This window comes from Phoenix dactylifera, chromosome 2, assembly GCF_051530095.1.
Source record: "Phoenix dactylifera cultivar Ajwa chromosome 2, Ajwa_hap1_PhDact_Kaust_v1.1, whole genome shotgun sequence".
NCBI lineage: Eukaryota > Viridiplantae > Streptophyta > Magnoliopsida > Arecales > Arecaceae > Phoenix > Phoenix dactylifera.
Genome location: NC_143191.1, coordinates 52929298 through 52942695, shown reverse-complemented (window position 1 = coordinate 52942695; position 13398 = coordinate 52929298). Strand labels below are relative to the sequence as shown.

General features: G+C 38.5%; 1 protein-coding gene and 1 non-coding gene across 3 annotated transcripts; both read right to left on the bottom strand.

The window, feature by feature from the left end:
• Nucleotides 1-5066: 5066 nt before the first annotated feature.
• On the bottom strand, nt 5067-12048 carry LOC120107273 (Ribosomal protein L18e/L15 superfamily protein). Of its 2 annotated transcripts, XM_039120483.3 has the most exons (5): nt 11911-12048; nt 11737-11826; nt 11477-11605; nt 11214-11396; nt 5067-5429 (listed from the first exon to the last, which is right to left on the bottom strand). In XM_039120483.3, the coding sequence occupies exons 1-5, from the start codon at nt 11911-11913 to the stop codon at nt 5271-5273; spliced, it is 564 nt and encodes a 187-aa protein (XP_038976411.1). In that variant the 5' UTR covers nt 11914-12048; the 3' UTR covers nt 5067-5270. The 2 variants fall into 2 exon arrangements, with proteins under 2 accessions (XP_038976411.1, XP_088573094.1); XM_088716968.2 differs by lacking the exon at nt 11911-12048 and having other exon boundaries at nt 11737-11755.
• LOC113461175 (small nucleolar RNA snoR53Y) lies at nt 9010-9091 on the bottom strand. The gene has a single exon (XR_003383277.3). It is a non-coding gene; the product is annotated as a small nucleolar RNA snoR53Y (small nucleolar RNA).
• Nucleotides 12049-13398: the final 1350 nt, after the last annotated feature.

Below are 13398 nucleotides of genomic sequence, written 5' to 3'. Positions count from 1 at the left end.
GCTGACTGCAATAACATGGTAATTACTCAGCTATTGAAAACATCAGTTTCTCATACTCGGAATATAAAAATGTGCACGACTATGTCATTGCTGCACAAATCTAAAAGAATGTTGCCATATTATACAACTTAAAATATTTTCTAAGTTCTATAAAATTAACACATTATTATTTCATCACTCTCAGAAAAAAAATGAAAAATATATAATATCATGATTAAAAAACAGAAAAATGTATACCTGCTTTTATTCCCTGGACCCCTTATCTACAAAGCTACTAGAAGGAAGAGAAATACATATATTTGTAATTGTTTACTCTCAGGTATAAGAAAAGAGCAGGGCTGGAAATGGCCTAAGCGACCATGAGGATCACCGCTTATGGTATGGCAATCAAACAGCGGGCTTTAGGATAGAATGGACATAGATTTCTTTACCCAGTAGCAGCAGCTCCACCAAGTAAGCTAACTATATCTCAGTTCGTAACTCTATAACATAGTCATATAACTAAACCTATGCTAAAGGTTATACCTCTTAAAGCCCATAAGATTATACATGGCAGTATTATACAGGAAAAGTTTAATGAACAACGAAGAAGGTGATGCTAATGGAAAGTTCTGATTGGATATGATTTGCCAGCCGACTAGCTGTGGTGGACTGGGGATCCACTTCCTGATCGAGCGGCGGAAGGCCTTCGCTATACTAGGATGGCAGTCAAGTTTATTCTGAAGCAGGCGAGTCTCTGGGGCTCCCTGATGAGGGCCAAGTATGGAAACCTGGCGGACCCGTCCATCTTCCGCATGGGTCGGCGCAGCTCCTTCTTCTAGCAAAAGATATGCTCTCATGCTCCCTCGGTGATTTCGGAGATCAGATGAGAGATTGGTGATGAGCGATCAGTGGATGTCTTGGGGGACTGTTGGCTGGCCAGCGTACTGCTGAGCAGGTGGCGCACCTATTTCGACCTCGAGGGGCTGGAGGGGCACAGGGTTCATGATCTATTTGCCCCAGAAGAGCGAGGATGGGATGTGGACCTCGTGCAGCGGGCCTTTGGCGAGCAACTGGCTGAGCGGGAGTTGGCGGTGCCAATCCTAGCAGGTATGGTGGAGGATAGGAGGGTGTGGGGCCAAATTGGCAGGACAGCTGCGGACTCGAGACCTTCTTGGGCTGGTCAGGAGGACTACGGCACGGCTGATTGAGGGGGATTGGAATTGGCGACTGCGTATCCACCTGTGTGGCCTTATTTGTCTGGAGGTGGCCTGGGGATGTTTGCCAACCAGAAGTGTTGCCCAAGGTGACAACCTAAGGGGGGGGGTGAATTGGGTTTTCTAAAAATTATGTTCCCTAATTTTTACTTTGAATAGAATGCAGCGGAATGATAAGATGTTATTTACTTAAGCTCTAGGCAATTACAAGTAAAGCAGTGGAAAATTAAGCTAGAGCAATTATACTATGGCTTTAGGGTGCAATTAATCTAAAATTAACTTATAGTTGTATGATCAATTTTAATCTATGTGTATGGTAAGAATGGAGTGGAAGCTAAGCAAATTCTAAACAATCACTTATAACTCTATAGAAAACAAAGCTAGAGATATTACATAATCAAGCAAGAATGTAAGGCATGAAATACAAGAGATAAGGCATCACAAACACAAAGATGTATAGTGGTTCGGTGCACCCCAGCACCTACATCCACTCTCCAAGACCTCTTGGGAATTTCACTATAATCCCTCAGATTACAGTCGGTTGTTTTACAAGCTCACAACCCAACTTATTTTGCGAGATCACAACGAACTCGGTCGGTTTTCACAGGCTCACCGACTAGAACCAATCGATTGTTTTCACGGGCTCACAATCCAACCCAGTTGGTTTTCCCAAAGGCTCACCAACCACAACCTTACAACGTTGGTTTTCCCTTTGGCTCACCAACAAACCTTAACCCCTTGATTCAATCCCTTGATTGAATCAAGTTACAAGATATTAGAACAAGAATTTAAAACAAATACAAGCTTCTTAAACAAGCAAATATAGCAATGTAAACAAGTAGAGTAAAGAGAAGAAGCCCTCAAACAAATTTGTAGATGAAGGAACTCGGCTTCTTCTTTACTTGACCCTCTTCTGATTTGGCACGAGGTAGAAGATCACTGAGGCAGCACACAGTTGAAGAGGAAGCTTTGGGATTCACTTGGATGCTCTTCTTCTCTCTATTTTGCTTTGAATGGCCCTTTTGTGCTTTTGGGAGATTTTTCTTTGAGATCTCTTTCCTAAGTGTTCTCTCCCACTTCCATACCTTCTCCCCTTGCTCTCCCCTTGATTTTATAGCTTTAGAGGGATTGGGAATAAAAATCTAGCCGTTAGAGACAAAAATAGAGCCGTTGGAGTTGAGAAAAAACTAGCCGTTATGCCTCCCAGCGTGCTGGAGTCGACTCGGCTAAAGTAGGAGTCGACTCGAGCACTGTAGTACTGAAAATCAACTCTCTATTTTTTGTCTGTTTGCAGTCCTGGAGTCGACCTGCAGTCTCGGAGTCGATCTCGGAGTCGACTCGAGCACTGTAGCACTGAAAATCAACTCTCTGTTTTTTTTGTCTGTTCTCAGTCGGAGTCGACTCGTAAAGTTCCGGAGTCGACTCGAGCACTGTTCCTTGAAACTCCAGAGTGCCAGAGTCGACTCTGAACTTCCAGGAGTCGACTCGAGGACTATTCTTTTGAATCTTTCTTTGAATTTGCTTCTCCAACTTAAATCCTTTGAACTTGAAACTTGGGCCAATAAATTGTAGCTTTCTTCCAACTTTTCTTGAGAGCTTTTGAGGCCTTCTTGTATTTTTCCAACTTGCTATGTTCCTTGCAAAACAAATTATCTTTCTTCTTGCAACACAAACATTAGTATTTATACTTCAAGGTTTTGTGATCATCAAAATCAATCTTTAAATCAATCTTTGGGTCATCAAGAAGAGTGCTGGCTCGGCGAGGGGTGAGCATCACCCTAGGTTGTTGGGCATGTCAGGAGGCGGAGAAGTCTATCTTTCATATCCTTTTTAGATGCCAATAGTCTGTTCGGATTTGGAAGTGCACCTCGGCCTCCTCTAAGCTACGACAGGGGTGGTCATCGACTGAGGATTTTCTGCTCTTTCTGGCTGAGTCCTCTCGGAGGCCCGACCTTCTAGAGCAGGGGATTAAGGTGGCTTATCTGGCTTATCACTGCTGGCTAGATAGGAACGTCCGAGTCTTTGAGGATAGAGGTGCGCACCCGAGAGTGGTGAATAGGGCCCTACTTCATGCGGTGGAGGTCTTTGACATCAATGCGTCGTTGTCCTTGGGTTGGCTAGGAAAATCTGGGACTCTCATTTTGCTCTTGCAGCGTCCAGAATTGTGCTCGTCTTTTGAGAGCCCCCGCCCTTGGTTTTCTTAAGGTGAACTTTAACGGTAGTGTCAAGGAGGGTGGATGTAGCAGCAGATCAACAAGCCAGATTAGTGGCGGCCGAGGGTCGGCAGATTTTCGATCAGTCTGTCGCCGAGGTCAGAGCCGCTTGGGAGGGCCTCCTACGCGAGGCAGATGCTGGGTGCGGATCGCATTATTCTTGAGGGGGACTCCGTCACGATGATCGAAGGGATTCAGGGTCTCGGGCGTGCTGCCAGGGGGTTGCGGTTGCTCCACAATATTCACCGTCTTTTAGGTGAATACGTCGGCTCTCGGGCTACTCATATTTACAGAGAGACCAACAATGCTGCAGATTGGATGGTATCCTATGTGGCTCATCATTTCGGAGATGTTATCTGAGAGAACTACAACTCTATTCCGTCTTCCTTGCAATTTCTTATGCTTTCTGATTCTAAGGGCTAACTCACACCCGTTGTGTGTGAGTCGATGATGTACCAAAAAAAAAATAAAAAAATAAGAAAGAAAGAAAGCTCTGATTAAGCATGCTTTGCTTGTCAATATCCCTCCATTACTATGTTACGAATATTTATGGAAAGCATATATTGAGCATAAAATGAATGCAATAATGCGATACAATTTTTGAGACCTTCAGAGGCAACCAACCAGGAGACTGTGGATTGCAATTTTGCACTCTTTAGAGTCCTAGAGGATCAGCATGGACTTTGGTGCATTTCGACACTTGATGGCTCCTCCAACAAAACATTGATGTGAAATTACATTTTTCCTATCCTTTGTTATCCAATCAATTGCATTTATTCATATCATGTAGCTACTTATTATACCTCAACGAATCCTTGGCTACCTTTGGATGTTGAACAATTGATGTAGATAGCCATGCGATAAACTATGAAATAATTAAAAAGAAGAAAATGAAGTAGACCGTGCCTTGCAGCATGAGAAAGGTTAGTTGACACGTTGAGGCATATGAAAAGATATGTCCATACTGACTACATAGAAGGTACCAATACCTAAATTATTTTTTAAGAAAAGCAGAAGATTGGATCTCTCTTGCAGTCATATGACTCATATCCAAAGCAAATGCGTACCCTGCTTCATTCGCAAGTAATACTGTTGGTTATCTAGAATCAAATCTCTAATTCACTTCATTTATAGCATTGAATCTAGAGCAAGGGAAGAGAAGAAGCATGATTCCATGTATTCTGGGGATGGTGTGCGGGACCTCGATGATCCCCCCATTCTGGAGGTAGGACGAGGTAGGTTTCAAGAACAGCACCGGCTCCTAAATGGAAATCAAACACAAAAACGATCAATCGAATGACGAAAAGGATATATTTTATAAAAAAAAAAGAAAAAGAAAAACGTTATGAAAGAATCCAGGATCTTGGTCCGCCGTGAACATTAGGAACCCCAAAATAGCTTGATTGATTTTAGCTTCAGCAGGTGCAATCAGTATGACGATTGACACTAGTAATCAACACTGAATTGGAACCAGAAATCTGCTTCATTGAAAAAAGAAATTCATCAGCTCTGCTTCAACTGATGATCCATCAGCATATAAATAGTTGACAAAAATTATTAATTTTTCATTGTTAAGAACGCAGGTGTGATTCCTATTGCCGATCTCTAGCAGTTTTTGAAACCCAAGTCACAGAACACATCCCATCAGCAACTTGACTACAAAACAAGCCATCAAAAATTTCTCATAAAACAACAATGTAAATGGTTCGAGCTTTGAATCAAATGAACAGAAAAGCTGCACGTCTGCTTCATTTCCCCATGTCCTGAAAACTGAAACATGCCAAGATATTCCAAACATAGAAGATCCTTGCTACTCAAACAGTAACATTTAAGTTTGCCCTTGGAATAACTAGGATGAGACCTAAACCCTAAATCCCCTGCTGTTCCTTCTTCCTCTGGCCTTCTCAAATTTCCTCCCCTTGGAACGGACATAAGGCTTTGTGTGGCTGTGAGGCACACCAGGAGCCGGACCAAAGTGTTTCACAGCTTCCCGGGCATTCTTCGGACCCCTCAAGAGAACCTGCAAGAACAAGAAGTTTATTTCGAATTAGAAAATACACCCATTTTTCGAAATCATAACAGATGGCCATAACAAACTCATGGTAAACGTTCAACTTCCATAGAACGCTACGCATATATCAATTTGATAGGACAACTGCTGAGAAGATATATGCTTCCATCAGAATTTCACGCCCTGTATTTTTCAGTAGTAGTGCCGATACATAAAATTAAAGAAGCATAACCTCTGTACCAAAAAAAAACATAACCTGCCAAGTATAACCCATTGGAGTACTACCTATCACTCCATATATAGAATTTTCTTCTTATCTTCATTGAAAATTACATAAAATATAATCAAATGTAAAATAAACCATGAAGACACTGCAAGAAGGGGAAACTGTGATATTCCTCTAAGAATATGAACAAAGACATTGTCAACCAACACTTCAACAAAGAAGAATTGGCAGACAAATTTAAATGGTACGTGAGAAGACTCATCAATTAAGATTGTTACAAATACAAATCTATGAAGACAACACACATGGTTTCCTCACATATAAATACACTAAGAGAAAAGGAAAACAATGATCTAAACATCAGCATACTGAGGCACTAGAGGATGTCAAAAGAAATCAAAATATGACTGCACAAGATGATCTAAATACAAAAAATCAAATTATATATTTTTGCTCAGATACTGCCATGGTATTTATTCCTTGATTTCCATATTCTGGAAGGTTTCTTAATGACCTGGGATCAAGGAAGGCCGAACCAAACCAAACCGAACCGCCCGGTTCGACTCGAACCAAAACGACTCAGTGGGAAACCGGATCGGTTCGTCTATTGGAGTTGGTTTCAATCCTGAACCGGCCAAAACCAGTTTCGAACCGAACGGAACTAGTCAAAAAAGCCCGAACTAGACCGAACTGACCAGAACCAGCCGAAACCAATAGGAACCAACTGGATCCATTCGCACAGAGTCGACCCGGTTCTGAACTGAGCCCCCTCCCCTTTCATTTGTTTGCTGATTAAAAGATATCATTTCTAAGCCCTCCGACTTTCTCCTTCCCCCCACGGCGAAAATCATACCGATTCGACATGATTAAAAGATCCAAGTCTAAATAAAGTGTGCTTCCTCTCCTCTATATCATTCTCTCAATTTTTTTTGCTAAAAAAAATAGCTCAAAATTTGCAAACTAAGAAAAGATTATGCCAAAATTTTCGATTTGGATGATCTATGATGACATAAAAATTTTTATTTTCTAAATTATTTATAATTTTTAAAAATTAAAAATATATTTTTGAATAAAAAAATAAATATATATATATAATAAAATTTAAAAAATTGTAAAATTAGAAGCATATTTAAGGGCATGCAAGCTACTCTCTACCAAAATTTGGTGTCCATTTATTCAAATTTTGATGTGATCATGCATACAGTAGCCTAAACCTAAATTGAAAAAATTTAAAAAATAAGTAGCCTTTGATTATGCCAATGGGCCTAAAAAATATATGTAGCATCCATTGTTGAGTTCTACATAGATCCGAGCTGAAAATAATTTTTCAAAATATTAATATTTAAAAATTATTTTTAAATTTGAAAAACAATTAAAAATATATCAATAATACCGAAAATTATAAAAAATAATTTCTAAAGTAGAAAACATATTTTTCTTAATTTATGATATTTAAAGGTAGTTTTAAATTTAAAAATTATTAAAAAATATATAAATAAATAAATATGAAAAATTAGTATTATATATTAGGTAAATCAGATGTATTTTTTGACATAAAAAAATTATCTTCATCGTTACAAAATTTTGCTATTTTTAAATAATTGATACAGCAACGTACTTGATAAATCTGCCGGAATGAAGCCATAAAGAAAAAAGAAGCAGAATGTGACATTAGTTGGAATCATGGACAAATACTCTCGAGTCGACACCATTGAAAATGCAACCGGTGCAATACAGAGTTAAAAAAGAAGGGTAAGCAGGTTGAAGCAGCGCTTAGCTGGTGGTTATCCCGATATATCTATGTACCGAAAATTTCCACAAAAGATTCGGCAGATGATGAAAAAGCACTTCGCTGATTTTAGAACAGCGAAGAAGAGAATTTTCACGAAGAATACAGAGGTGGACCATCGAACGGAGAGCCACCTTCCTATCACTTTAGGAAGTTAGAAGAGGCGTCCGCTCCAGATGACAAGACAGATTCAGATTACTATGCAAGCGAGCTTGAATGATCAGTGGCAGCAAGATGAGATGGCCAGTCATAAAGCTCGATGTGGGCCCTCAGACTAGGAGTCGGGCTCTGATTCTGCGAGCAGCAAGACAGATCCAGAATTCAGAAGAACCTCCTCAGTAAGAGAGGCCGTCAGCAGAAACGATGGCCGTATAGCAGTTTACATCTATGCTGAGGGCTTTTTGCATCTATGCTGAAAAAGGATAAGCAAAATAATAAGAAGGATATATGATGAGCTATTGGATCCTAGTTCTACTTCAACCACATCCTAACGCATGTGGCAGATAATACTACTACGGGTCTACCATTTTCGCCATCCAGATTGTCGGTCCCAGTGTAGATCCTCCAGCCCCGAAGAACATCTACTGTAAGCTTCTTAACAATAATAAAAAATTAGAATAATGAATTGCCTCATACAAGAACAAGTGGCCCACATATGGACTGACGGTGATTGTGATGATTGGATTGATTCTACCAGACGAAGCATTATCAACTTTCTGACATATTATGATACGAAAACTTTCTTCCACAAGTCGATTGATGCTTCTGATCACGTGTACAATGAGATTTTAGATATTGGTATGTATGTTGTACTTTAAATATATATAATTAATTATATTATTTTATATTTTTTTATCTCACACTTGATTTGAGGATATTTTGTTGTTTTTTTGTAACATGCAATATCTCACTAATCATTTTATAATTTGTATAATTTTAAAACAATAAGATGCATCATTTAGGTTAAACCGAGATCATAGAAACATAAAAAAATATCAAATTAGACTTAAAATCATTAAAAAAGTTCAAAATAATTGATTACCGATTAAATCAACTTGAAAAACTCGACAAAAAAAATTGAGCATGCCGGCATAGAACTGGCATGCCAAGCATACCGTGTTCGATACCGTACAGACCTATCTACTGACCGGTACGAATTCTGGTACTGGTTTGTACTGGCACACCCAAGCGTACCGTGTGTTGGTACGGATTCCAATACCGATTCGGCAAACCTTGCCTAGGATTAAGACAATATCATCATGGCTTAAAGCATCATGATAAAATAAAATCATGAACAAATGGCAAGAGTACAAGCCTGAAACTTGAGGTGGCAAATATTGAATATAAAGAACTATTAACATATTATAAGTAGTTTAAGAAATGAGGCAAGCAAATGCTATGTCTACATAACAGTGCAAGACCTTATTCACATCTAAACAAACATTCCAAAATTCAACCTCTGAACAATAGTGATAATTCCAGCTTATAATGCAAGCATCAAATCTCCAATCTGGATAAATTTAGAAGGTATTATATCATCAAACCTAAGGAAATAAAATTTCAATGAGTGAAAAAGTTGCCTCAGAAAAGAACATAGTCAGATAATCATCAAATAATAACAGCATTAGCATGGTTTATATGAGCATCACTGGGACCAAAAATTGGATCAATCTTTGTATACGAAAAGAAAAAAGAACAAGAAGAAGTTAACATATAAGTTTTGTTGAAACTTGACTAAACAGGACAGAGTTGCTAATCACTCCAAGATCTTAAGATTAATGGAAACTCTTATAATAAAGATATTATATTGTGTGTGTATGTGTCAAAAATAGAGAGTTAAACTAGAACCCTTCTAGTAAAATAGAAGACTCAATCTTATCAGTGCAACATGAATGTTGGAACATAGACACTAAATATCTACATCGAAGCTTGAACCTCAATGTCCAAAACACCTAGAAACCAAAAATAATATATTTTAATGATTTCCTACTTAGTGCAGTGAACAATACCAATAGCACGACATACTAATTATCAAATCAGTTTGAACTGTTCCAAAAAATTTGAAGCGTGATCAATGATATGGATTATGAACTATATTCCAAAACACTTTTTTTGTTGCAATACATTTTAAATCTACTTGATGTATCAGCAAGAGTTAAATACTTGATGTATCAGCAGGAGACATTCGCAGTTTTTTTAATTTCCCAAGTACTAAAAATAGTCGAGAGCATGATAGACAACATGAACCATCACTTGACAAGGCTTACTATTTATTCTTCAGAACTATAGATCCTTTAATTGGACTTATCAGATAAAAGCTCATCTTTCTCTCTCACCCTCTCTCCCTCCCTCGCTCTCTCCACCTCCTCTCCCAAAAAATAGAAAAAATTCTTCTCATTTAACACTTTGGTTGCATACAAATTATATTAAAAGCAACGATGGGGTTTTGCATAAGTTAAATTTGCCCTTACATGGAACATCACTCAATTCTCATACAAACTTTACAAAATAGCAATGCAAGCATGAGGAACATTGAGATAGGATATTGAGATAATGCAAGTGTGAGGAACATGGAGAGGGATATGGGGATTGTATGGCACAAGGGAGGTGGGAAAAAGTCACTTTATCTTTTCCTTACAGAATAACCTTAATGATAATTATCAAAAACTGAAATTTGACACAGGGTAACATTGATAAACCCAATTTCCCCCTAACTCGTTCCTTCCAATACAGTATAGGTCCAACAAAATGAACAAATAATTAGGACAAAGACTTACCGAGTGGTTGACAGGTCCTGGTTTAATTTCTAAAACTTTCAGACATGCATGCATGCTCATTTGCCTTCTAAAACCGAGATAGTTAAATCATCAATATACCATAACGTTTACACCCAAAATTAAATAGTCATCGGCCAACTATAATAAGCAGATGATAACACTGCATCAACAAAGATCTAATTGCTTGTTTACGTATGACACTCAGAGCGGCAATGTTTAGCCACTTGTTACTCGTACAAGAGACCATATATGGGTAATTTATTTTTGTTATCTGGCCAAGGAGTTTATCAAGGGGGGGAACTACCGGAAACCAACACCCAAAGGAAGTACTGCTGGAAATAACTTCCTCTTTATTGAGAAATGATAGAGGCAGCAAGAAGACTTTATCTATTGACTCTCAACTTCGACCACAATGATTTTTGAACCAGTTTCTGTATTGAATGGGCCCTTTTACCCTTCATCTTAGGTTTAGGTTCAATTTCTACACCAGTTTCTACCCTGAATGAGCTCTCTTAATCCCCTTTATCTTAAGTTTAGGTTCTTCTCTAGAGTAGAGGTCCGACCTACTCTAAAGGATATCTCAGGGGCTTCCCTTTTGTTCTCTTTATTTTGATCTCTTAGCAAAATTTTAAGTCCTCGCATCAGAGGCAAACTAAGAAATGTCCTTTCTTCATTGATCTCTATATCAATCCACGGTTGACCATAAGAGAATGAGATGTACAGACTTATGAATCATCACTAACAGCTTATGTTCTGAATGATGCAGTAATTGTAAAATTACCCATATACATTGTGATGATTGCTGACAGTTCCAAACTATCCTAGGATCTACAGAACCCCATATGACAAAACATAAAGCGAATGTTGTGATTGCCAACATTATCAAACTAAGAATAAGAACACCGAGTCTATAACATTCGCCACTACCATTTTCATACGCACCATATGACAAAGAAGGCCAAATGAAATCAGCTTAGGGTGATGCTTAGATCGACACATACCGTGTTCTGTCCAAGGGGTGCACGGAGAGCGAGCTGGTCAAATGTCAAGCACTCTCCACCAGCCTTAAGAATCCTAGCCCTCGCCGTCTCCGTGAACCTAAGAGCCGTCACCGTCATTGCTGGGACCTCATACACCCTCTTATCATCTGTCACAGTCCCCACTATGACCGCAATCTTATCCTCCTGATCCAAAAACCAAGAAAATCGATACACAAACACAAAACAAAAAGAATTACAGAAACAAATGCTGGAAAAAATCTAACCTTTCCTTCCATGAACGTTATGAGCTTCTTGAGGGAGATTGGGGGCCTGTTGATCTTACTCATAAACAGCCGTTTAAGGATCACGGCGTTGAACTTGCTCCCGGTCCTCCGCACCAAAAACCGGTAGAGCTGATCACCAACACCGTCCAATAGAATCCATCAGATAAAGAAATAGATCGAAATCCTCACCCCATGCATCGATTACAAGGAGGAGTAACATAGGAAAGATCAAATCAGCTTGGATCCAAATTGGATCCCACCTTGACGAGGAGCTTGAGGTAGACATCGTCGGATTTGGGCGCGGTGCGCTTGGCCTTCTTGCTCCGGCCGCCGGCGACGAGATCAATACCCTGCCAAGAAAGAGAGATTAGGGCTCGGCTAGCGTTCGAGAGAGAAGAGGAAGAGAGGCGGAGGAAAGGAGAGATTAAGGTTACCATTCTCGCAAGGGTTTTGCTCCTACCGCTTCGTTCTGCGGCTGGCTGCGGTCATGTAAAGGGGGAAGGGGATTCTAGGGTTTTAAGTCGCCTTCCTTTTTACCGGGTGTTTAGATATCGTGGTAGGGTACTCAGAAGATATAATCTGAACCGTCCAATAAATGGACCCAGTTCATCCGTGGATTCGTAGACTTATTGGACCTCACTATTTAGGATGGGAGATGTCTAGTCCAATTTTTAATACAAGTGCAAAAATAAATAAAGAAAAGATGTGAAACAGATAATTTGATTTAATTTTCATAGAGGATGATTGCTTACAATTTATGGAAAGAAAATTCTTTCAAGGGATTACATATAATTTTTTAAAATTTGTTAGAAAAATTAGAATTTTCAAAGAAGCTTTTCTAGCAATTTCCATGAAGCCAAACATATCCTGAGTTTGGAAAGGTAAATCATATAATACGAGGTACAAGAGAAGTAGCCAAAAAAAAATCGAATGAAATTTTTTTATATTCATGCTTACGCTTTATCAAAATATTTTCCTAATAAATTTTATTTTTTCATAAATATGCTTTAAGTCCACCAACCCGAGATTCTCTGTGGTGTGTTGTTTATATCATAGAGTCTGGTACAGCGCTCAATGGCTACATAAAAAAAAGGACGGCCATCAAACAATATGCACTATGTATGACATGTAATAATATTTTATTTGATGAATATCCATCTTTTGATGGCAGCCATTGAATATTGTACCACACTCTGATACAAACTATACACTATAAAGGATTCGTGCTCATGTCAACTTGTGTCCAATTATATATATATATATATATGCTCACATAAACCCAAGCCTGGCCCAACTTGTGATCCTCATATTTAAGCTATGACCCCAAACATGACCAAGAGTATCGGTGTTTGAAGCTTGAAATTGACATTATAGGTGTAGCTCATGATGTAAATGCTCATGTTCTCAATGATGCAAGCTAGGTTATACTTATCTGGAGGTCTAAGTTGGGTGTATGACTGTACATGATATATGTAATTACTTGGACAAGAAAAAAAATGCACCATCAACAAATGAAATAATAAAAGAGAGACAATAAGCACCATGTACATGTATTACACCAAAAAACCAATTAAAGTCCCAAATTAGTCAAAAAAAACCATCTCTAAGAAACGATGACAAGGGAATTATTAATATTCAGTAATCGTGGAATTCATGTCTTAACATTAGCCATTATAAAAGTCATTTACTTTTTGCAAATAAAAGAGAAGCTATTATCTGTCTAGGTTTGACTCACCAAGACATATCAGATTTCTGAGTATCAGAAGCATATCGGTCTTGGTTTTGGTTGGCATGGGCATGGTGGCCTTCCCTGGTTTTGCAATTGTAGATTTTGGTCGTATTAGATCGTAGAAAAAAATAAAAAAGATTATTTAATTAAAAAATTCAGTAAATTATAAAAAAATTGAGATTAGGAGTAAATT

What these genes read in the sequence shown, in the direction of transcription:
- LOC120107273 (XM_039120483.3), bottom strand. An exon ending in TAACGTTCATGGAAGGAAAG is followed by an intron (nt 11,397 to 11,476) that starts GTTAGATTTTTT and finishes TTTTTGGATCAG; the next exon opens with GAGGATAAGATTGCGGTCAT. An exon ending in CACCCCTTGGACAGAACACG is followed by an intron (nt 5,430 to 11,213) that starts GTATGTGTCGAT and finishes TTGTTCTTGCAG; the next exon opens with GTTCTCTTGAGGGGTCCGAA.